Source organism: Sceloporus occidentalis, unplaced genomic scaffold, assembly GCF_023333645.1.
Source record: "Sceloporus occidentalis isolate IW3139 unplaced genomic scaffold, rSceOcc1.0.p SCAF_1, whole genome shotgun sequence".
NCBI lineage: Eukaryota > Metazoa > Chordata > Lepidosauria > Squamata > Phrynosomatidae > Sceloporus > Sceloporus occidentalis.
The window spans coordinates 234292336-234314712 of NW_028316981.1; the positions used below are offsets into that span (position 1 = coordinate 234292336).

Consider the following 22377-nt stretch of genomic DNA (forward strand, 5'->3'; position numbering starts at 1 on the left):
GAAGACTATCTTCCTTCTGACACTATCTTCCTTCCTTCTGTTCTTTTACAGCTACCCTAGACTTTTAGCTTTACTTCTCTTCTTGATGCTTGTATATTCATTTAAGTTCTCCTTTTTTAAGGGTAACAGTTTGGCTATCAACGGCTCCCACAGAACCTCTGACTCACTGGTATCAAGTGCGCTGCCTTCTTCAGACTCCTCTCTTCGCAAAAGAAGGGGAAACACTTTCAGGGAAAGTCTTATTTGTAGCAAATAAACGGTAAGCATGCAGGAAAACTAGTGCTTATGTTTTGCTAAAGTTGTCATTTTGTGGACTCAGCAGCAAGTAAGTCTCCACCCAAACAGTAAACCAAATAGGTTGGCAGGAAATGGCCAGGACTTTATTGACTTGGCCCCAGCATTGGTCTGGATCCAGACATCAATTGATCTGCTTACCAGTCAATGTAATCCATACAACTCTACTCTCCTGCTGGTTGTATCCAGAATGACAGATGCAGGAATCCACTTGAGTGGAAGCAACTATGTGATTCCCCTGCCATCTGAGAGTGGGGTGCAGTCACTGGCTCCTGAGCTTCTCATGACCCTTTTACCCATGTCTCCAAGGTCCCATGCGTGGATCCCCAACTGGTTTGATAGGCACATAAGTCTTAGCTTCTCCAAACATGATCCAGGTCCCATGCTAAAACTTCCTAAGATTGTGACAGAGGTTATAGAGTAAGTACAAAATCTTAAAGTACTTAATACATCAAATAAATGGAAAGTGAATAGGGACAAATCTCTGACCTAGATGAACTGATAGAGGCTTCACCCTGGGAGTGAATCAGAGGAAAGCGTACAGTCAGCTTCATCCAGGCATGCTTCCATCCATCCTGGTGAAATCCCCTTGGCTATTTTTCCATAACCTGCAAAAACCACATGGGCTTCTAGGACAGAAAATGGGGTGCTGGCACTGAACATGTTCCCATCTGCTGCTGTGAGCTACAAATACGGTTCCTAGTAAGTCAAGGATACCATTTTGGGGTTATTCAGAACATCTGTAGCATATGCGTGATAACAGAAGTCATTGGCAAATTGATGGAAATGACAGAATAGGCAGTATGCTTTGTTTCTCAACCCACAGTGTAGAAAATCCAGTCCTGCTGTGTTCATGTCTCAGAAACAGGATTAGTAAAAACAAAATAGTCATTTATAATATCTCTGCCAAGTTAATTTGCTGCACCAACATTTTGCTATTGCTGTGAGCATCTCTTTATGTATTTGAACCAAAATTTAACAGAACAATATTGCTTTCAGTTCTACAGAGGGAATACATCGGGCAACAGCAGTGTTTCTTTTCTTTTCTTTTTTTTGATGTAGCTTCAATTTAGTCATTTTAAAGAAATAGTAATATTTATCAAAATAGTTAGCAGTTTTGTCCTTTGCTCTGAAATTGCCTTCATTCTTTGATATCAGTTTCTCCTTGCCTCTCAATATAGAGAGAAAGTCAAGTATGGCCTCATTCCCACTTACAGATAAATCGATGTGCAATCCGAATCAATGGATCGATTCAACATTGGATTGTGGTTTATACTACAGTTGCCCTGATCACATTTTCTGGCATCAAAATAACCCACTTGTGGTTTGCATTCATGAATGAATCAATTCAAATTGATTTGGCTCCAGCCAGCCGAAAGGAAAATTTGAATTGATTCCAATCCGCTTCTGGTTCACACTTGTGTTGAAGGGATTTGCTGAAAAAGATTCAGAAAAAATCAGCATCAAAAAGATGCAGGTTAAATGGGTCTGGTGCATGGCCCCCCTCACCAAATCGCTTCAGCAAATCAATTTAAGTGGGAACCAGGGTCATTTGAACCTGTTCAAACTGAATTGCGTTCCAGTTTAAAAGGTAGTGGGAACGAGGCCTATGTATGTATGTGAGACATGATGATCTAATTTTGTAGTTCATCCTAAATCCTCAGTGCTTTTAAAGCTTTGTACTGATACATAGAGCAAAATTAAGATATTCAGGGCAATTTCTGGCCTCTGTTTTAAGACTACTGTGTTTGTATATCACTGGGATAAAACCAGTACTTCAGAGTGTCTAGTAATACAATCAGAATGCTTCCTTTACATTGATAGCAAATACCCACGTGATGTAATATTGTTCAGTATGCCAAACATTGTGGTTAAAAGTTTTCCTATAAAGGAATCATATTACTCTTCCTGAATACCTCCTTTCAGAGATGAAGAGCATCAGTTACTGGGGTGTGTGGTAGAAAAGCAGTGTTTTCCATAGCACGATGCCATGATTAATGTTGTAAACATACCTGTTTACAAAACTGTTACTATAGCAATATGATTTGGTTGCCAAAAGCCTCATTAAAGGCCAAGCAGTTTGGCTGCTGTCCTGCCTGTAAACTTGATCCTGAAGAAATATGCATGTAGACCTCAAGAATACTTTGGCCATACAAACAGTTTGAGACCTAGCAGGTATTTTGGACTGCAGGGACAAAAAGCTATAGAAGGAAACAAAACCTCATAGATCCTTGATAGGGCTGTCACTTGTCTAGCTTCTTAGGAGATTATCGCATGCAAAAATAAAGTGACTTACCCATGCCAGGATGCAGTCATTTACAGGATGCAATAGGGAATTATCGCACAAAAAATGCCACTGATGTCACCAGGCGACTGCATCCCGGCTCCCAACCATGCTCAGCTGGCCAATGTGCAAACATGGGGAGCTTTATTTTTGCATTTGATAATAATCTCCTTAGTGCCTTATGGCTCATCGAGAAAGGGGAAAAGTATCTGGAAGTATCCAGAGTTTCCAGTTCCTTTTGTTTTGATTTTACCTGCATATTCCTAGGTCTTCATCCTTCTTGAAATATCCTGGGTTCCCTCACCCACCCACTCCCGCAACATGGTCTTCCTCCCCCCTCCCATTGATCATCTGTCACAGTTGGACTCGAGCAATGCATCAGAAATTGATTCGCACCAATTTCCACTGAGCCATTATTGTTACTGTTTGGTCAAAGTGCTAAAGCGCTTTAGCAATATTAGACTAGTTAAATATTAGGATTAGTTTGCTTTGGTGCAAACATTCCTCTTCCCCTCGGTTGCTCTCTGTTGAATCTGTGTCCTGAAAACAATAGCTATGCTTACTGGCAGTGACCATCTTATCTAGACCCAGAATAATAAGTAAACAGACAGCTAAGTAGAGATACATTTTGTTTCTTTAAAAAAAATATCTCCAGAGGATTAGCTTTGTTAATTCATTACAATAAAACATCATCAAGTTGATTCTACATTAGCTGACCAGGATTTTGCATACAACCATAAAACAATCCAATACCATATCAAAACATAATTACAGTCGGCCCTTCTTATACACTGATTTTTTATACACTGATTCAAGCATCCACGGTTTGAAAATGTTCAAAAAAAGAGTATAAATTTCAAATATCAAACCTTGATTTTTTATATTTTCTAAGGAACACCATTTTGCTATGTCATTTAATGGGACATTTTCAAACCGTGTATGCTTGAATCCGTGTATAAAAAAATCTGTGTATAAGAAGGGCCGACTGTATCAGGTTTTTTTGTTTTGTTTTGTTTTTTGAGGGAATAGTGCACGGGTAGGCAATCTTTTTGAGCCGGGGGCCGGGTTGCTGTCCCTCAGACAACTGGGGGGCCGAAGCCAAAAAATGAATAATTAAATAATTTTTAAAAATAAATATATAAATAAACCAGGACAAATGTAGGACAACATTTTCAAATGGAAGACACTTTTTTTAAAAAAATGGAGGACACGCGAAAAAATTTGCTGATTTTTAAAAAATGTTAATATAAATGCATGTTTCTGAGGCTTCTATAGACAATTGCCCCCCAAAGGCCCCGGTGGCAATCGGCGGCAGGACCAGGCTGGGGCCAGTCCCAAGGCCTCGCCGGGCTGCATCTGGCCCGCGGGCCGCAGGTTGCCTACCCCTGGAATAGTGTCTCTGATATGTACAAAAAGAGGGTACTGAGCTCTCAGGTCCAAATACAAAAACATTCCAGAAAAAAATAAGGATACAAATCTTCTGTCTTTCTACAACCATATGGGTACTTTCTGTTGGTGTTCGATATGCCATCCTATCACCCTTTAACTTCCATTAGGTGCAAAATATTTAATCTGCACTTAGAATGGTCTTAAGGTCATATGGGCAAGTAAAGGCTAAATGAGGGGGCAATCTTTCAGGATAAATGGTGGAATTCCTGTATAAAGTAAGAGAACAGCAATTACACACTACTGCAGCATTTTCCTGGAAATCAATATGAGCTAAGCGCCTTGTAATTTCCAGTCGGATGCCATTATAACCTTTTGCAACCAAACAGTTTTTTGAAAATCCCAAATTAGATACAAGATGACAGATTTTTATAGCCGGGGGTTTGAGCCCATTTATTCATATGCCATTACAACTAAAGTAGAAGTCAACTGAAAAATTATCTCGAGACAATAATAAATGGCTGCTTTCTGAGCCAACATGTTAACTGAACAGCATGCAGATTTCATATGTATGACTGCCTTTGGGGAACATTTGGGGACTCCCAGAGTTCTTGTTAGAAATTTTGCTGTTCTGAGTCCAACACTGCCGCATCTGAGTGGACCCACACTGCAGCCCCATACAGCAACTGGGGCAATAGCTTACTGTTGTAGAGCTCAAGGAATGGCAACACAAACCTAGCACCAGAATCTACTGTGTATCAAAAAATAGCATTAGCTGTTACATTGGCTGATAATACAGTACCTTTCAAGTGTGTAGACTAGCATCCAGAATCCTTAAATGTTACTCCTAGGTATTTTATAATGACTAGCATGCTCCAATTGTTGGTTATTAAGCTGCCATTGATATTTCTGCCTTCTCCTTCCAAACACCATGATTTTAGTTTTTGAATAATTAACCTCTAGAAATTATTTTTCACAATATTCTCCTAGAGCCCTCAAAAGCCTATGCAAGTCCACTTCTATAATAAGAAAGAAAGTTGGCACCATCAGCATAGAATAAGATAGAGATATCTTTATCCTTCATGCAAGAGGAGAAAAACTTTGCATCTAATAGAGAAGAAATTATACCATTAATATATAAATTAAATAAAAGAGGTGCATGAGCAGCTGGGTCGAACAGCCTTGCAGGAATGGCTTCTGAGACACTGCCAAGAGCAATTTGTTCTAATATATCAACTGGAATTATTATACAACCCCTGGATTGTCTTTAATAACCTAAGGTCATTATTCAAAAGGGCCAGTTTATGCCACAAAAGTGGCCATGATATAGTCAAAAGCTGCCCTAAAGTCCAGAAAGGCTGCAAAAAGAGGGTGGAAAGGTATATTTTTCAATAAATGATTTAAAAGAAAACACTGGCCAACTGTTAATTTACCACGAGAGAAGCCAACCTGTTCCTCAGCCAAAAGATTTTCTGCAGCCGCCCAGATCTCAAAACAAAGAGGGGTGTAGCACTTTAAAAATAATCAAATTTATTCTGAGATCAGTGTGAAAGCCCAGAAAAGAGTTCATGGGATTTAGGGGAAATATTTTAAAGCCTCTTGTGTCATATTTTAGTATTTTAAATCACTCTTCTAACCAAGAGTAATGCAAATTACAACAACAACAACAACAATAATAATAATTTATATTCCGCTTTTTCCCAAAGGAATCAAAGCAGATTCCAACAATATAAATAAAACATGAAACAATTAAAAATTACAATTAAAAAACCTCCAAGACCCCAACCCTCCTCTCAATCATAAAAACAGTGTTCAACTCATAAAAAGAGATTAAACGAATATTTAACTTATCATTCTGGAAAATATAACTAGAGGTTTTAAAATTTCCCCCTAAATCCCATAAGCTACATATACTATTACTATATATCTGTCTAAAATGCATAATAGTGTACATTGAGCCACTTTACACTATGTAGTAGTATGAGCACACCATCACAACTCTGGAGACCATGGTTCAAATCCCTGCTCAGCTATGGAAACCCACTGAGTGGCCATGGGCCTAGAACAGATGGGCCTTGGAGGCACCCTCGTCAAGTGCGAGGGTTGCCTGGTGAGTGGAGCGCCCACGTGCCCGGCAGCCCTCACATGTGATGGGGGCACTGCAGGTGCGGTGCGCCCACCAGATGCGGCACATAATGGTGACATCGCAGCTGTGCCACTTCCAGACGGTTGCAGCGGCACTCCTGTGGAACAAAGAGAGGCGCCGGGGAGGTGCCTCTTTCTGGCAGTGTTTGCCCCACCTTGGGCAAGTAATACTCCCTCAGCCTCAGAGGAAGGCAAATGCAAATCTCCTCTGAACAAATCTTGCCAACAAAACCCTGTGGATAGCGTCCCCTTGGGGTTGCCATACCTGAGAAATGTCTTGAAGGCACACAACAACAAGATGTTCTTACACTGCTGCAAAACCAGTAGCTTATCCCAAAATCCAGCCCTCTCAGGATTAGATAAATGCTCATGGTTTGCTTTTCAATGCAAACCCAGTATTGCAAGCACAGCTCCAAAATTAAACTATTGGGTCTCTTTTAATGAAGGACAGGTCTGATTAATCTATGAAAGATTCATCAAATGTACAAATTAGTACATTCATTCCTAGTTACATGCATCAAATGCAAACATACTAGACTGCAGTTTAATACAGTTATGCTGATACCTATTATAACTGTAATATGTCAATTTTTCATTATGTTTTCCATTTTCAATACAGGCAGAGTTATGACATCCAGATAGTGGCCATAGTGGATGAAACAGGTTTTAAGTCAGGCAATATCCTTGATTTAAAGAATCCATTTTTTAGGTAAGTAATGCTGTTGGCTCAGTTTCATAATTATTATTGAACTGTAAAATTTGTCTAGAGAAATCTTTATTTTATAAATGATGTACAAGATGTTCAAGATTGTCCCTTCACAGAAGCTATGAAAAATCTTTTACTTTTTATATGCTAATAAAAGTATTTAAAAAAAACCTGTTACCTGTTAACATGATACAACTTCAAAACAATTTCAATACTAGAAAATATTTACTAGAAAATGCCACATACTTCTTGTGAATTTACACCTGATACTTAATACTTTCCCAGTTTGCTGCATGACCCCTGGGACATTTGGCACTAAAACTATAGCTGTGTTGTGGTTTTGCTCCTTGACATATTTGTCTAGGGGCAAATAAGTGGATTTAAAGGTGACTGAAATAGTCCATGAACCCCCCCCTCCCCTTATGAATATGTATACAGTTGGACCTTGGTATCCGTGGGGAATCCATTCCAGACCCCTCCCCCCTGCAGAAACCAAAAATCACAGGACCATAAGTCTCATTTTTCCTAATAGCAGCATGATATTGTGGGCCCACTAACACAGCTGCATGCATGCGCCGCCATTAGGAATATGGCATTTGTCGCCTGTAGATGCTGAAATCCGTGGATGACATGTCTCCAGATATGGAGGCTCCACTGTATTTTTTTTTAAATGAGAGGCAGTGTGGCATAGTGGTTTGAATGTAGAACTAGGATACTGGAGATCGGTGTACGATTCCACACTCATCCCTGGAAACCCGCAAGTCACCCTTCCAGCCCCAGAAAACCCCATGATAGGTTTGCCTTAGGGGTGCCATAAGTCAGAAACAACCTGAAGGCACAAAACAACAACAACAATAAATATGTTATTGTATCTCCTTACAAACCCAAGCCATTGGTTAGTTAGGTCTTTTTTCTTCCTTACCTATATGATCCTTGCCAGTATGCTTCATATTGTGAAAATGTTCAGAGAACTATAAGAACAGTAGATCTGGTTTTGTTGTGATTTCATTATGAGCAAATTCAAGTCACACTATGCACTGAATAAAATTGTGATTGCACTGGAACAGAAACATAGGTTTGGGTGGAAGTTTTGGACAGACATTAGACATTAAACCACTGAACGTGTATCTGAGTAGGCTTTCCCTGGTCTGCTGTGGTCAAAGTTCTAAGGCAACCTTCCGTGATCCAGTTGTTAGTCATGTTGTTTGGCAGTGATGGGAGTTGTAGTCCAATTCACCCAACAGGTACTAGATTGAAGATGGTTCTTCTAAGATAATTAAGGGTATCATCTCCTGACTTTTTTGACTTTCAAATTCCTTCTTGTTGTGAAAAAATGAAAAGGAATTGTTTTCAAAATATTGAAAACCTCTGTGAAGTGCCTGTCAGCCCTTGGCTGTAGCTAGGACTACTGGCATGTAAAATAGACACCATCCTTGCAGAATTTGGTAATGATTATTTTGAACAAATGATAAAATCCTTTCAAACTTTTCTCCTTTGTGGCAGAAATTGTATTTGCCATTATAAAAACCACGATATAGCGCAAGACTATCTTTTTACAAGTCTTTTACTATTTTACTGTTTCAACATTAACTGAAATATGGCTGCTGCTGCTGTTGTTGTTACTACTGTGTATCTTCAAATTGTTTTCAATTTATGTCAACACTAAAGTGAGCTTTTCACACAGTTTGTTTTTTGTTTGTTTGTTTTTTGGCAAGATTCATTCAGAGGTGGGTTGCCATTGTTTTCCTCTGGGTTGAAAGAGTATGACTTGCCCAAGCTGCAAGTTCTGGGACCAGGGGCTGCAGGCAACATGTAAATAGCACAGAGAAAGAGGATAAGAAAGGTGTGTGTGTTCAGATTTCAGAGCCTTTCCTGGACTAAGTCTAGTTGATTTTAATTGTTCTTTAAAATTTTATTGTAAAAATCTTTTAAACTTTTAAAGATTTTATCTGTCAGCTATCTTGGGTCCCTTTTGGGGGGGAAATCAGAATAGAAATGAAAGAAACAATAAAAAAGAAATAAAATAAAGGTCACCTGGTGGATTTTCATGGCTGCATGGGGATTTCAACCCTGATCTAGTTCAACCAGCACTCAAGCCATTATACCACCCTAGCTCTCGTCCAATATGTAGGTCTCAACATGTATATGTTATGAATGCATATGCATATTGGACAATATTCACAAAATAGGAAAAAGAAACTCTACTTTAGAAAGATTTCATTAAGTATTGCAATGGCTTGTATCAGTGCAGGTGCAACCTGAGTAATGGTGTTTCTTTTCCTTGCTATATTACTTAGCATTTCCGTATCTACCTACTCTTTTTTGTCATTGGTGAATCACAGTTGTTGCTTTATGTACCAGCAGAAGCCTACAGATGAATAAATAAATGAGATGTACCATCAATAGCTGTTAACTAAACTGTGGCTGATGTATTGAAGGAAGATTAGATATTAAGGGCAAAGCTGAAAATACAGAGCTTCATTATTCCATATATTAGTATCACACTCAAAATATACTTGAAGGCAGACTATGCTGCCATGCTAAACTTTCTTTTAATGATATGAATTTGCAGTGAGCTACTACTTACTGTTGAAATTGTAAATGCAAGATTGAAGTTGTAGGATGCAAGGAGATAGGAATTTGTATTTGTTTCAAAGAATATACTCTGCTCCCCTCCCCAAATTTGTAATGAATGACAAAGGGGTTGAATTATTATTGTGAGACTTTGAAAATTGATAGGTATATATACATACACAAATTCAAATAAGAGAGTTACAAGGTTAAGGAATGCAGTTCAGGTAATAGAGCAAAAAGTGCAAAGCTTGGATGTTTTCCAAATTGTCAATAGACTATTGGATATATCCGGCCACATCTGCTAATAAATCACAGATACATCTGCTGCGTATATGTGTACACCACATATATGGACTCAGCCATAATTGTTCCAGCAATTATGAGTATGCCTTTTCTGGAAATTCAAAATCCAAAATACTCCAAATTCCAAAATTGTTTTCATGGGTAACTGAGCTAGTGACACCTTTGTTTTTTGATGGTTAAATGTACATAAACCTGGCTTCATGTCCAAAATTATTTAAAATGTTGTATAAAATTACCTTCAGGCTATGTGTATAAAGTGTATATGAAACTTAAATGAATTTCATGTTTAAACATGGGTCCCATCTCCCAAAATAGCTAATTATGTATACATATATTCCAAAATCCAGGGGGAAGGGATCTGAAATCCAAGACTTCTGATCTCAAGCATTTGGAATAAGGGATACTCAACCTGTATTACCCATTTTTAATTCAAAGAGATATCACACCAATTTTAGCCCTTAGCAGCATTCTGTACGGTTTACAGTTCTAAAAAGACAATGCATTGTCTTAAGTTCATATTCCTTAAATTTGTTTTTAAAGGTATGCTTAACTGATATGTTATACAACTTCTGGAGGAACAGCCAGAATTACAACTCAATCAAGTAGCTTATGAAAAGCTGAAAGTGGGACTATTGAACAAGTTGCTGCTTCTGTGAAATCTGTTTGTACGTATCAAAAGGAAATATTTTATGCAAAATGTGTAAGAAGATGTTTGTACAGTTTCCCTCTACTTTTTCGAACTGATGTGCCAGTCTTAAAACATGCCTGCCTGGAAAGTATTTTCTTACTGTAGTGAATGATGCTTTCTTGGTTGATGCCTTTACTTGGAAATCTATTCCACTGAAATCAGTGGGGATAAGTATTAGGAGTGGAAAGTTATTTCCACATTTGAATTATTGTATTTTTATGCCAGTGGATCAAAATAGTATTGGTATCTGATGGGTATCACTTTTGGTTTGTTTTTCTAATGCCAACACTCCTTGTTTTGTTTTGTTTTCCCCTCAAGGAATATTCTTAACAAAACCTACCTCATTTTTCCATACATATCTAGAATGTATGGGAGTGATGTGAACAAAACACTAATCTCATATGTAACTCTGTTTCAGTATTTGCAAGATGTGTTGAACTCTCTAGAGTAGGAGTGGGCAAATTGTGCCTCCCCTAGCCTGTTTTGCAGCCCATAGCCCTTTCAGATGATCCATTCTGTCCTTTTCTCTCTGCCCACCTCCCAAATAAACGATGAATTTATTTTCCTGGAAAACTCCAGGAGCAGCAGCTCAACTTTAAATAGATAGCAGCTGAACACTGAAAACACCAGTTTCTGGCTACTTCCAGTTCTGTATAGGGTTTTGCTTTTTTAATGTTTGAAATCTGTGCATCCCCTGGATGGTCCCAGAGGCAGTAAATTGTCTCCTGGACCCACTGCAGTTGCCCATCAAAATCTAGAGCTTATTCATGGCTGGTCAATAATGAACTGTAATTGTTTCATAGCAATATGGCACTAAGCACATTACCTGACAGATATTTCTGACTGATATTGTTTGAATGGTGTTTTTTTTTGGGGGGGGGGGCGGGGGGGCGGAAGCTTTCCTGGATTGTCCTGAGTCAGTCTTCACAGCTTGTTTTTTTAAAAAAAAATATGAAGAGAAACAACAGCAGAATAACTTAATCTGCACCTGCATTTCTGTATATTTCATACATTCTGTAGATAACATTTGCAATTGTATATTTAATCTTTCCAATAAAATTTAAATATAAAACATAACATGGCTTTAGTCTGTGGGTTGCTTTAAAGGTGTATCTTCCTGTTTTCCAAATGCAGCTTTCATTTTGTCTGCATTTAGATGTTGTCTTTTCAAGGCTCCCATGAAAAAGACTAGCAACATCTCTACCCGCCAACAGCTATGTGACCTTAAAAAATTAGCCTGAAGTGCTATTTAATGGATAGAGTCATTCAATAGGATTTTGCTAGTGATTATTTACAGCAACACTCTGCAATACAAAAGGAAAAGTACACAAGCTGAAGTTGGGTGTGGAAGTAATGAGGCTCAACCATCTTCCTGCTCTTTCGAAAGATGTGGTGCTTGATCCCACCAGCTTCCAGAATCTGCCATGTTGTGAAAAAGCAGTGCTGAACAAGCTCACTGGGGGAATGAATTTACATTTGCATTTCTTGAGTTACCAAGTAACTACTCAATATGAGGTGAACCAAAAACACTAATTGTAATATCTAGTGGAGGGGTAGAGTGAGATGGTTCCTGCAGCTAACCACAAGCATCTGTCAAATAAAAATCAGTGTTATGTCTCCCTAATAACTCTCAAATGTCTACACTAGTCCTAGAATCAGTATATTTTTGGGGGAGGGTCCCCCTCCCCCGTCCCTATTGAAATGTCTTAGAAAACAAGGACTGAGGAGAAGTCAGTCATAGAATCATAGAGTTGTCAACTAAGCAATACTAAATAGGTATATATGTGGACTGCTTGGTGGTCAGCTGTCTTGGGGTGATGAACCCATGGCACTCCAGACTTTAGTGTGTAGTTTTGTGAGATACTTCATCTTCTCTCAGAGAGCTCTGGTACCACACAACAAACAACAAATCCCAGGATTTCATAGGATAGAGCCATAACAGTTAAAATGGTGCCAGATTGCATTAATCCTGCAGTGTGGCAGCAGCCTAGGTTTAGGATTGCTAGGAGTTAGTTGCATCTTGCAACTGTAAGTACGATTTGATTGTACTGAGGTTGAACTATAAAATATAAATTCTTGAAAATAAAATATTAGCATGTGTACCACAAGCCAAGATGACAATCCTACAATCATATTTCCAAGTCTCTGAGACAAAGTTATTGAATGAACATTGACATCCATAGCATGCAAGATGCAAGGCAAAGTGCTTCCTACCATCAGTAAACCATTTAATCCGAATATACTGTTTGAATACTTATAAAAGAAGGGGGGGGGGGTTCTGCAGCCAATGCTGTTCTTTCAGACAGCTTGCTCATTACACACATAAATCAGGAATATGGACTGGAAAATTGCAGGTTTGGAAAGCAATGTCAAAAGTTTCAAAAGCTTTCATATTTCCATAGCTCTTTTAAATCAGTGATGATTTCTAAAATGTGTAGAGGCAAGATTGACATGGAAGCTTATCGGATACATTTTGTGAAACGTTTTGTGGTTTGAAAGAGGATGGAACAGAACAGAATGTTTTTCTCTGGGGCTCTTTCCGTTCCAGTCACATGAAATTGCTCCGACGATTGTATTCCATCTTCCCTTCCTAAAAAACATTCTGAGGCCATTACTCCCGCTGTGTGTGATATCTATGAGTCCAGATTGCATCCCCATCTCAACCCTAGTGTTACGACGTGGGGTGAAAACCCTCCTCCTGACTTATCATTTCCTTCCCTTACTACTGTTCCTGTCAAGACGGGATGGTGAATTCCTGTTGTTCCCCTCAATAGTATTGGACTGCCCAGAGAAAGGGTTTCAGAGATGACAACACCTCTTGCCTTCTCCTCCCCAATCCTCTCCTTGGGCTTCCCATAGAAAGGATCAAGGAGGAGAAGGGTCTCGGAGAGGACACATCTTGCCTTCTCCATCCTGATCCTCTCCTTGGGCTTCCCATAGAAAGGATTGGAGAGGAGAAGGGTCTGGGGGGGGGTCAAGGTACTTGCCTTCTCCTCCCCGATCCTCTCCTTGGGCTTCCCATAGAAAGGATCAGAGAGGAGAAGGGTTTTGGGAGGGGGGGTCAAGGCACTTCTTGCCTTCTCCTCCCCGATCCTCTCCTCGGCTTCCCATAGAAAGGATCAGGGAGGAGAAGGGTCTTGCAGGGGCCAAGGCACCTCTTGCTTTCTCCACAATCTTCTCCTTGGGCTTCCCATAGAAAGGATCAGGGAGGAGAAAGGTCTTGGGGGGATTAAAGCCGGTGCACTAATGTTCATGGTCTTCTTACAAATGAGATGTTACTACGATCTTTAGTCCTGCTTTAAATGACTTGGGCTTAAATAAGGATAAGAAAGACATTGACATCCATAGCATGCAGGATACAAGGCAAAGTGCCATAGCATGGAGGATACAAGGCGAAATAAAAGAAAATGTCAGAATGGAACAGTTAATATGTTTATTCAAAATACCTCGTGAAAACAGAGGACCAACTGTATAATGAAAGTTTCATTTTCTTGAACATTCCTGTTCTGCTTTAGCAGACTCTTCATTAGCTTTTTCTTCTAACAGTGTTTGAGCTGAGCATCCAGTGACCAGTGTTCACTACCTCCCAAACCACCATATGGTAATTTTGAAATTAAGCTCAGGCTAAATAAACTTGGCAGACCTCCCTGCTCTTTTTGCCCTTCATTTTCCCCCTTGCTTTTATTTTCTTTTCTCTGCTCCATATTTGTATTTGTACTCCTTTATAGTGGACCCTTGCCTTATGTGGGGGATCCATTCTGGATCCCCCGCGTGAGGCAAATTCCGCCTACGCTGGAGCCCCATTCACTTGAATAGGGCTTGTGCGTGTGGCTGCGCGGCAGCACACATGCGCCATGGGCATGCGCCCCATTCATCTGAATCCGATGCGCCAGCCCTTGCGCCCTGTGCACTCCCCGCAGCTTGAGCGCATAAGCTCAAAGCCGCATATAGCGCACCCACATATAAAGCGGGTGCACTGTACATTCATTTCACTTTAAACAATGCCAAACACATTAAGACTTGTTCTGACAGGTTTTAGTCCCAGACCAGAAGTATCTGTAGAGGTGTAGTAGAAGTACAATATGTTGATATCTAAACTTTTTTTTTCTCCACTGTGATATACTCTTCCTTTAGTAGAACTACAGGAAATACTTGTTCAACAACGGTGATTTTGGACATATTCATTCTAGCAATGGGGATCTACTATTACTAGTAGGGTCTCAATAGTTCTCATCACTACTGTAAGTTGCAGTTTGCTATGTCTGGATCACAAATTAATAAATGTTGGTGCTTATAGAAGACTTGGATGTACTGGGAATTATAGACATTATAGCCTCTCACTGGGCTGTTTTGATACCAGCGTTTATTTTGTTATGTACTGTTTGTTTTTTCACTGTCCCAGCCACAGTGGGCTTTCCAGAGGTTCAGGTTCCAGGGACTTTGCACCGTTGTCCCCCTTCCAGCCTTGACAGATGGGATAGCTGCTACAAAAGGCAACTAGCAAAATTATCTGGATGAGGTGAAGGTGCCTTTTAAAGAACTGCAGTTGGCACTGGCTCAGGCCATCAAGTATAGAAGGGCATTCATCTCTAGACAGAATTAGCTGAAAATAAGCAGTGAATAATGACCCTCAAAATGGCAGCTTTCCAAGAGCTTCTAGTGCGTTAAAAAGCCCATGCTATGCTGTTTTGAAACAACTACAGCAAGCACACAACTGACTGCAGCAACCCTTTCAAGAAGGCAAGAAGCATGTAATTGTCTTTTCACACTGAAATTAATCTTTGGAGCCTTTTTTTTTCTTTCTTTTTTTTTATTGGTAGAATGAAATTAATACATGTTATAATAAATTGATAAAATATTGATTAAATTCACTTTACAATAATATATAAAAAAGACTTTTACATTATATTCCCCATACATATAATATATCCCTTTATATTCGATTCTTTACTACTTTATCTAACTTTACTTCATATTTCTTTTCATCATATATTTTTCATAATTCCCCCCTTCTCCCAAGTGCTCCCCATCACCCGAGCCTGTCTTCTTATTACTCTATCTCCAGAATTGTAACTCTTCCTCTGGTGGTAAAACACCTCCTTCTTTTCCTAAAACTTTTTGTACAAATGTTTTCCATATTGCTTCAAAATCATTTCTCTTGATTATTCCTCTTCTAAACTTAATTTCACTAGTTAACTTATCATTAATTGCTATTTGCCATATCTCTCTATACCAATCTTGTATTTGTAAATCTCCCTGGTCTTTCCACTTTTTTGCTATCATTAATCTCGCCGCTGTTAATAAATTTGTAATTAGATCCTTTATAACTTGGGTGCAGTTAATTTTATCATATAAAGATAATAACGCTATCTTTGGACTAAATTCTAAATCAATTTTTGTTATTTCTTTTATCTCCTCAAATACAATTTGCCAAAATTTCCTTACGGTTCTACAAGCCCACCACATATGCATATAAGTGCCTATCTCTTGACACCCTCTCCAACATAACCTTGAATAATTCTTATTTATATGACTTAACCTTACAGGCGTTAAATACCATTTCCAAATTATTTTGTAGTAGTTCTCTTTTATTCGTATAGAATAAAATTTTAAATGGCGTTGATTCCAAATTTTCCCCCATTCGTGGTCATTTATTTTTCGTACTAAATCATCCTCCCATGTTGTCTTTAAATAATCTTCTTTCTCATTATATTTTAATAATAATTTATATATTTCACTTGTGACCCCTTTCAAAGTTTCATTTGCCTCTAGACTTTCTCTTTGCCTAATCAACTGTTCAAATTTTGTGTATTCTCTAATCTCTCCTATATTTTTCTCGTACTTCTTTATCCATTGTTCCAATTGAATACAATTATACCAAGTTAATTTTGATCCTTGCAATTTCTCCTTTATTTTCCCGTTCTCCCTCATAGTCTTCATCCATTCTTTTATCCTATATATTTCTTGACCTTTTACTAATTTCCCTACTTCTTCCTTTAAATTTACTGGAAAAATTTTTAGCATTATAACTGGTGTTAAAGGTGAAATAGCTGGCATTAGTTTTTCTTTATTTTTTTCCAAATTTCTAATATATTCTTTAAAAAGGGGTTTTCTATTTCCTTCATTTCTTTCATAGTAAGTTCTTTAAAAAATATATTTTCCCATTTTTCCTCTATTCCTGTTGTTTCCATCTCTAACCAATCTAATTCCCCTTTCTCTATGATTCCATCTATAATATATCTTATTTGGTTTGCATTATAGTACAATTTTAAATTTGGGAGACCCAAACCTCCTTCTTTTTGGGGTTTATACCAATATCTTTTATTAATCCTTGCTTTTTTATTCCCATTACAATAGTTATTCACTAATACTTGCCAATTTTTAATTTCAACCTCTGATATTTGTATTGGCAACATCCTAAACAAAAAATTAATCTTAGGCAGAATTTTCATTTTTATTAATGCGATTCTACCGAACCATGATAATTTTATATTTTTATATTCTTCTAATTTCCTTTTAATTTCTATTCTTAATTTTTTATAGTTCTGATCCTCTAATTTGTGTAGATTTTTTGTAATTTTTATTCCTAGATATTTAATTGTATATTTTACCTTTATATCTATCTTTCCATCCTTTACAAATTCCTGTTCTTCCGTTTTTGGATAATTGAACAACATTAGCTCTGATTTATTCCAATTGACTCTTAGTCCTGTCATTTGTCCAAACTCCTTTAAATGGTTTTTCACATTATTCATTTTTTCCAAGGGGTCTCTAATTGTTAATAGAGTATCATCTGCAAATAAACTTATCTTATTCAATTTTCTCATCCCAATTCCTTCCAGATTTTTATCCTCCCTAATAATATTTGCTAATATTTCAATAATTATTGCAAATAAAACCGGGGAAAGAGGGCATCCTTGCCTTGTTCCTCTAGAAATTGAAATTTGTTCTGTTATTCCATCATTTATTGTTACTACTGCTGTATTATTTAAATATAACTGATCTATCAATCCTCTAAACTTTTCTCCCATACCTAATTTCTTTAACGTTATTTTTAATGCTGGCCATTCCACACAATCAAAAGCTTTATAAATATCTAATGCCATTATTCCTGCTTTCTGCTTTCTTTTCTCTATTATATTTATTTTATTCAGTACTCTTCCTATTAGATTTGACATTTGTCTTCCTTGCACAAATCCACATTGATCATTTTGAATATATTTATATATAAACTTATTCATTCTTTTTGCCATTATAGCTGTTAATATTTTAGCATCCTGATTGATAAGGGATATAGGTCTGTATGAGCCTGGGTCTGACAAATCTTTATCCGGTTTTGGAATCAATATTATCATTGAGTGGTCCCATGATGGTGGGATCCTTTCTCCATTTAAAATTTTATTGTATAACACTTCTAATTTAGGTATTAAAACCTTTTTAAAAGTTTTATAATATTCTGGTCCTAATCCATCCATTCCTGGTGATTTCCCTCCTTTTAATTTATCTATCACTTCTTCAATTTCTTTTTTCGAAACTGGTTGTTCCATTATTTCTTTATCCTCTTCTTCTATCTTTGTTCTCCAATTTTTCTCTATATATTCCTCAATTTTGTCAATTGAACTATCCCCTGCTGTATATAAATCTTTGTAGTATTCTTCAAATATCTTTATCTTTTCTTTCATCAGCATACATTTTTTCTCTGTTTTGTCCTTTATAACCCCTATCAGATTTTTCTCTTTCTTTTTTTGTGTTAATCTTGCTAACATTTTTGAATTTTTGTTACTATATTCAAAAAACTCCCTCCATAAATATATCAAATTTTTCTGGATCTGATCTATTTCTATCTTCTCTAATTCCTTTCTTTTCGCTTGCAGTTTTATATATATATTTTTACTTCTATTCTTTATATAATCCTTATTTAATTTTTCAATTTCCGTTTCCAATTTGATTTTTCTCTCTTCCTTTTGTCTCCTTACCTTGCATGTTTCCCTAATACAAATCCCTCTTGCCACTGCTTTCATAGTATCCCATAATAAAGCTTGAGAAATCTCTTTGTTATTAATATCCCATATAACCTGCCATTCTTACTCTATTTTATTCACTATTTCTTTGTTATTAAGTATGCTAGTGTCTAACCTCCATCTTTTTGCTTCTCTATAATCTTTTTTAATTATGAAATCCATGTTTGCTATTCCGTGATCTGTAACTTTTATTCCTTCTATTTCACTATTTAATACCCTTGACATCATATTTTTGGATACAAAAATGAAATCTATTCTAGAATAATTTTTATGAACCGCTGAATAGTAAGTATAGTTCTTTTCATCTCCTTTAATCAATCTCCATACATCTTTCAATTCTTTCCTATTCATTATTTTGTTCAAAGGTGTAATCTTATTAAGTCTGTCCCTTATTGTTGGGTCTGATTTATCTTTAACCTTATCCATGACCATATTGAAATCTCCTGCCATAATTGTGTAATCTCCCTGCATATCCTCCATTTCCTTAAATACTTTTTCATAAAATTCCATTTGATTTTCATTTGGAGCATACACATTTACCAACAAGTATTTTTCTCCCCCCATCGTTCCTTGCACCAATACAAATCTTCCTTTTTCATCTGACTTAACTTTTAGTATATCAAACCCACATTTCTTAGATATTAAGGTTGCTACTCCTCTTGCTTTAGAAGTACCATATGCTTTTTCATATGTGGCAACCCAGTTCATCTTCAATTCCGACGATCCTGATTTCGCTTGGTGCGTTTCCTGAATAAAAAAAATATCCGCTTTCTGTTTTTTCATTAATGATTCAATCCTTTTCCTTTTAATTACAGACCCCAGTCCTTTCATGTTTAATGTTGCTATCCTTATTTTATTATCCATGTTGCTATTCTACATCTTCTATCTAGGCTCTTCAGTGCACTACCCCTACAAACATTTCCCCCCTCCCTCCCTCCCTCCCTCCCTCCCCCCCTTCCCCATTTAACCCACCTATCCCTTCTTCCCCTCCTCCATCCCCAAGCTCTTAGACCTCGCCCATGGCTTCTATTAGCCCTCCAGGAGGGGGGGGGGAGAAAGAAGCCATCTCTCCGATGTGTGGTCCATTTCTTCCTCCTGGTTGTTTATTATTAATCTCTCCTGTCAATGGATCGCTGAAGCGCATGAGTGCTTGGGTGGCTAGGCATCATTGTGATTGGAAGAGGGGAAGAAGAAGAGAAAGAAGAGGAGGAGGAAGAAGAAAAGGAAGAAGAAGGGGGGGGAGAAGAGGGGGCTGGCTTGGTGGCTAGAGACCTGGAGGACACAGACTAGCCATACAAACCCACTGGAAGACCTTGGGCAAGACACACTCTCTCAGCCTTTCAGGAGAAATTAAAAGCACCCCCCCCCCCAAGAAACTATGCCAAGAGAACTCTGCAGGGTTACCATAAGTCAGAAAGGAGTTGAAGGCACACAGTAACAACAACAACAGAAGAGAAAGAAGAGGGGAAGAAGAAGAGGAGGAGGAAAAAGAAGAAGAAAGGGGGAAGAAGAGGGGGCTGGCTTGGTGGCTAGAGAATTAGAGGAAACAGACTGGCCGTGCAAATCCACTGGGAGACCTTGGGCACATCACACTCTCTCAGCCTCTCAGGGGAAGGTAAAGGCAACCTCCCCCTGAAGAAACTTGCCAGGGAAACTGCAGGGTTGCCATAAGTCCTAAAGGAGTTGAAGGAACACAACAACAACAACACAAAAAGAAGAGGAGGAAGGGGGAGGAGAAAGGGGAAGGAGGAGAAGGAGAATAGGAGAAAGAAGACAAAAAGAAGAGGAAGAAGAAGAAGAGGAGGAGGAGGAAAAAGAAGAAGAGGAGGAAGAAGAGGGGAAGAAGAGGAGGAGGAGGAGGGAAAGAAGAAGAGGAGGAAGAAGAAGAGGGGAGGAAAAAGAGGAGGAGCAGTAAGAAGAGAAATAAGAAGGGCCCAGCCAGCCAGCAACAAACCCCAACTCCCGGGACTTGGGGCAGAGGAGTGCACGCCTGTATCCAAACTCTTGGCACCTCTTTCACTCTTTTCTAGCTCTAGGCTATGGAATTCTGGGAGTTGGAGTATGTTGTCAGGCCCAGAGTGGGAGAGGAGGAGGAAGAAGAGGAGGAGGAGGAGGAGGAGGAAGAATAAGAAGGGATCCAATTCAGATGCAAAGGTCTTCCCGTGTGTGTGTGTGTGTGTGTGTGCCCAGTCCCACAACCAACTCCAACTCCCAGGAGGGGCAGGCGTGCCAGAGAGAGAGAGACAGAGACAGAGAGACTGAGGCTGCATCTACACTGGAGAAATCACCCGGTTTGGCACTGCTTTTAAGCATCCTGGCTCAAGGCTATGGCATTCTGGGAGCTGGAGTTTGTTGTGGGCCCAACTCCCAGAATTCCATACCCTAGAACCAGGAAAGAATTAAAGCGGTGCCAAACTGGGTGATTTCTCCAGTGTAGATATAGCCCAAGTCTCTCTGTCTCCCTCTCTTTGGCGCCCCCTTGCCCCAGCCTAGCTATGGGCTTGCTACACACGTGATCGCTTCCCGCACCACCAAGGAAAGGCTACGTGAACACAAAAATGGCGCCGGGAATGCCAGGAAAGAACAAAGTTGGTGACACCTCCAGACCAGCCCTTTTAACTTTGGCCCTCCCATCCCAAAATACCCGAATCGGACACCCAATGTTCCCATTAATTTACCCTGGATCGGACACGGAAAAAGAACCGCTGGAAAAGTGGTGTCAGGATAACCCGGGTTATCCACTGCTGATTTGGATTTTTGCTAGAGAAATCGATCAAAATAGGCTTGAACACGAATTCAAATGGCAACGATTTTCCTTAAACTAGGATGGAATGTGAGTTCAAATGGGAATGATGTTCCTATAATCCAATTCTTGATTCGCTTTATAGCCCAGTGGGAATGGGGCCTTAAATGGTCAAACTATGTGTGGGTCAAAGGGTTTAGATATCAGTGGTTTTGTGGTTAAGACCTTTAGGGTTTTACCTGTTTGTCCACATGCTTGAATCATATAAACTTGACTCCAGTCCAGGATAAAGAACAAAATCTGGTGAGGAGATAGAAATCAGGTGTGTGTACTACCTGGCCCCTGAGCTCCTTTTGAGGTAGGGTGGAATAAAAATGATGTAAAATGTAAGCTGGGCAGAAAATAATCTGTTAAGTCTTTTCCTAGAAGCCTGCAGCTGTTACTCAAGCTTTACACATCCTCAGCATCTCAAATGTCATGGTTAACAGCCTTGAACAAGACAACATGGCTGTCTCAAGGGGCCTCTAAGGACATGACTGCCTGCCTGAGAGGAAACAATTATCCTTCAACAAAGGAACAGTTATTTGTGTGGACTGTTAGCATATATAAGAAGTCTTTGCAATCCACATATTAACCTTCAAGGAGAGATTTAAGGAAAAGCCAATGCAAATTTCCATTGATCTTTTTTAAATTATTATTTACTAGGATGTCTTTTCCTTCTTGTCATTTTGTAACAGGCCATGCCTCTTGTAGCGTCCTCAAAATTTGAAATATCCCTACAAACACAAAAACGATCCCATTCTCAAAGCAGCTCCTGCATGACAAGGGTAACATGGAAAGGGCTCCTTTATGACAAAGTTAAAACCAGCACTTTCTGTTATGACTGGCTGACTCAGATGAACACTCAGAAAACATTACTGGGCAGCTGAGAAAGTATCTCCCTCCTCCTGCACCCTTTTATAGAGTGTGGCTATGTAATTAATTGTAAATTAATCATAAAATTTAAAATGATCACCAAGCAGCAATAGTGCACAACTCATTCCTTCTTACAAGTAGCTGAAATGTGTCCAGTGCTGCCCAGGTCCATTGTTAATACCCCCAAAGTGTTCCTTGGAATCCCTTGTTTTCCTGTTCCCCATCCTTTAAAAAAATATTGGCAGCAGTTTGATAATTAAAACAACTGTCTTCTGTTTATATATACATATATATATATTTCTCAGAGTATGCTCTTCT

The 22377-nt window shown here is 38.6% G+C and overlaps 1 protein-coding gene across 2 annotated transcripts in view; it reads left to right on the forward strand.

The window, feature by feature from the left end:
* LOC149323621 (histone-arginine methyltransferase CARM1-like) overlaps nt 1-11426 on the forward strand; it is a 65245-nt gene extending 53819 nt beyond the window's left edge. For both annotated transcript variants that reach the window (XM_089490179.1, XM_089490180.1), the window contains 3 exons: nt 122-259; nt 6729-6818; nt 10233-11426. In XM_089490179.1, the coding sequence (XP_089346305.1) occupies nt 122-259; nt 6729-6818; nt 10233-10242 (238 nt within the window). In that variant the 3' untranslated portion in view covers nt 10243-11426. The remainder of the gene's footprint in view (nt 1-121; nt 260-6728; nt 6819-10232) is intronic.
* The last annotated feature ends 10951 nt before the right edge of the window (nt 11427-22377 follow it).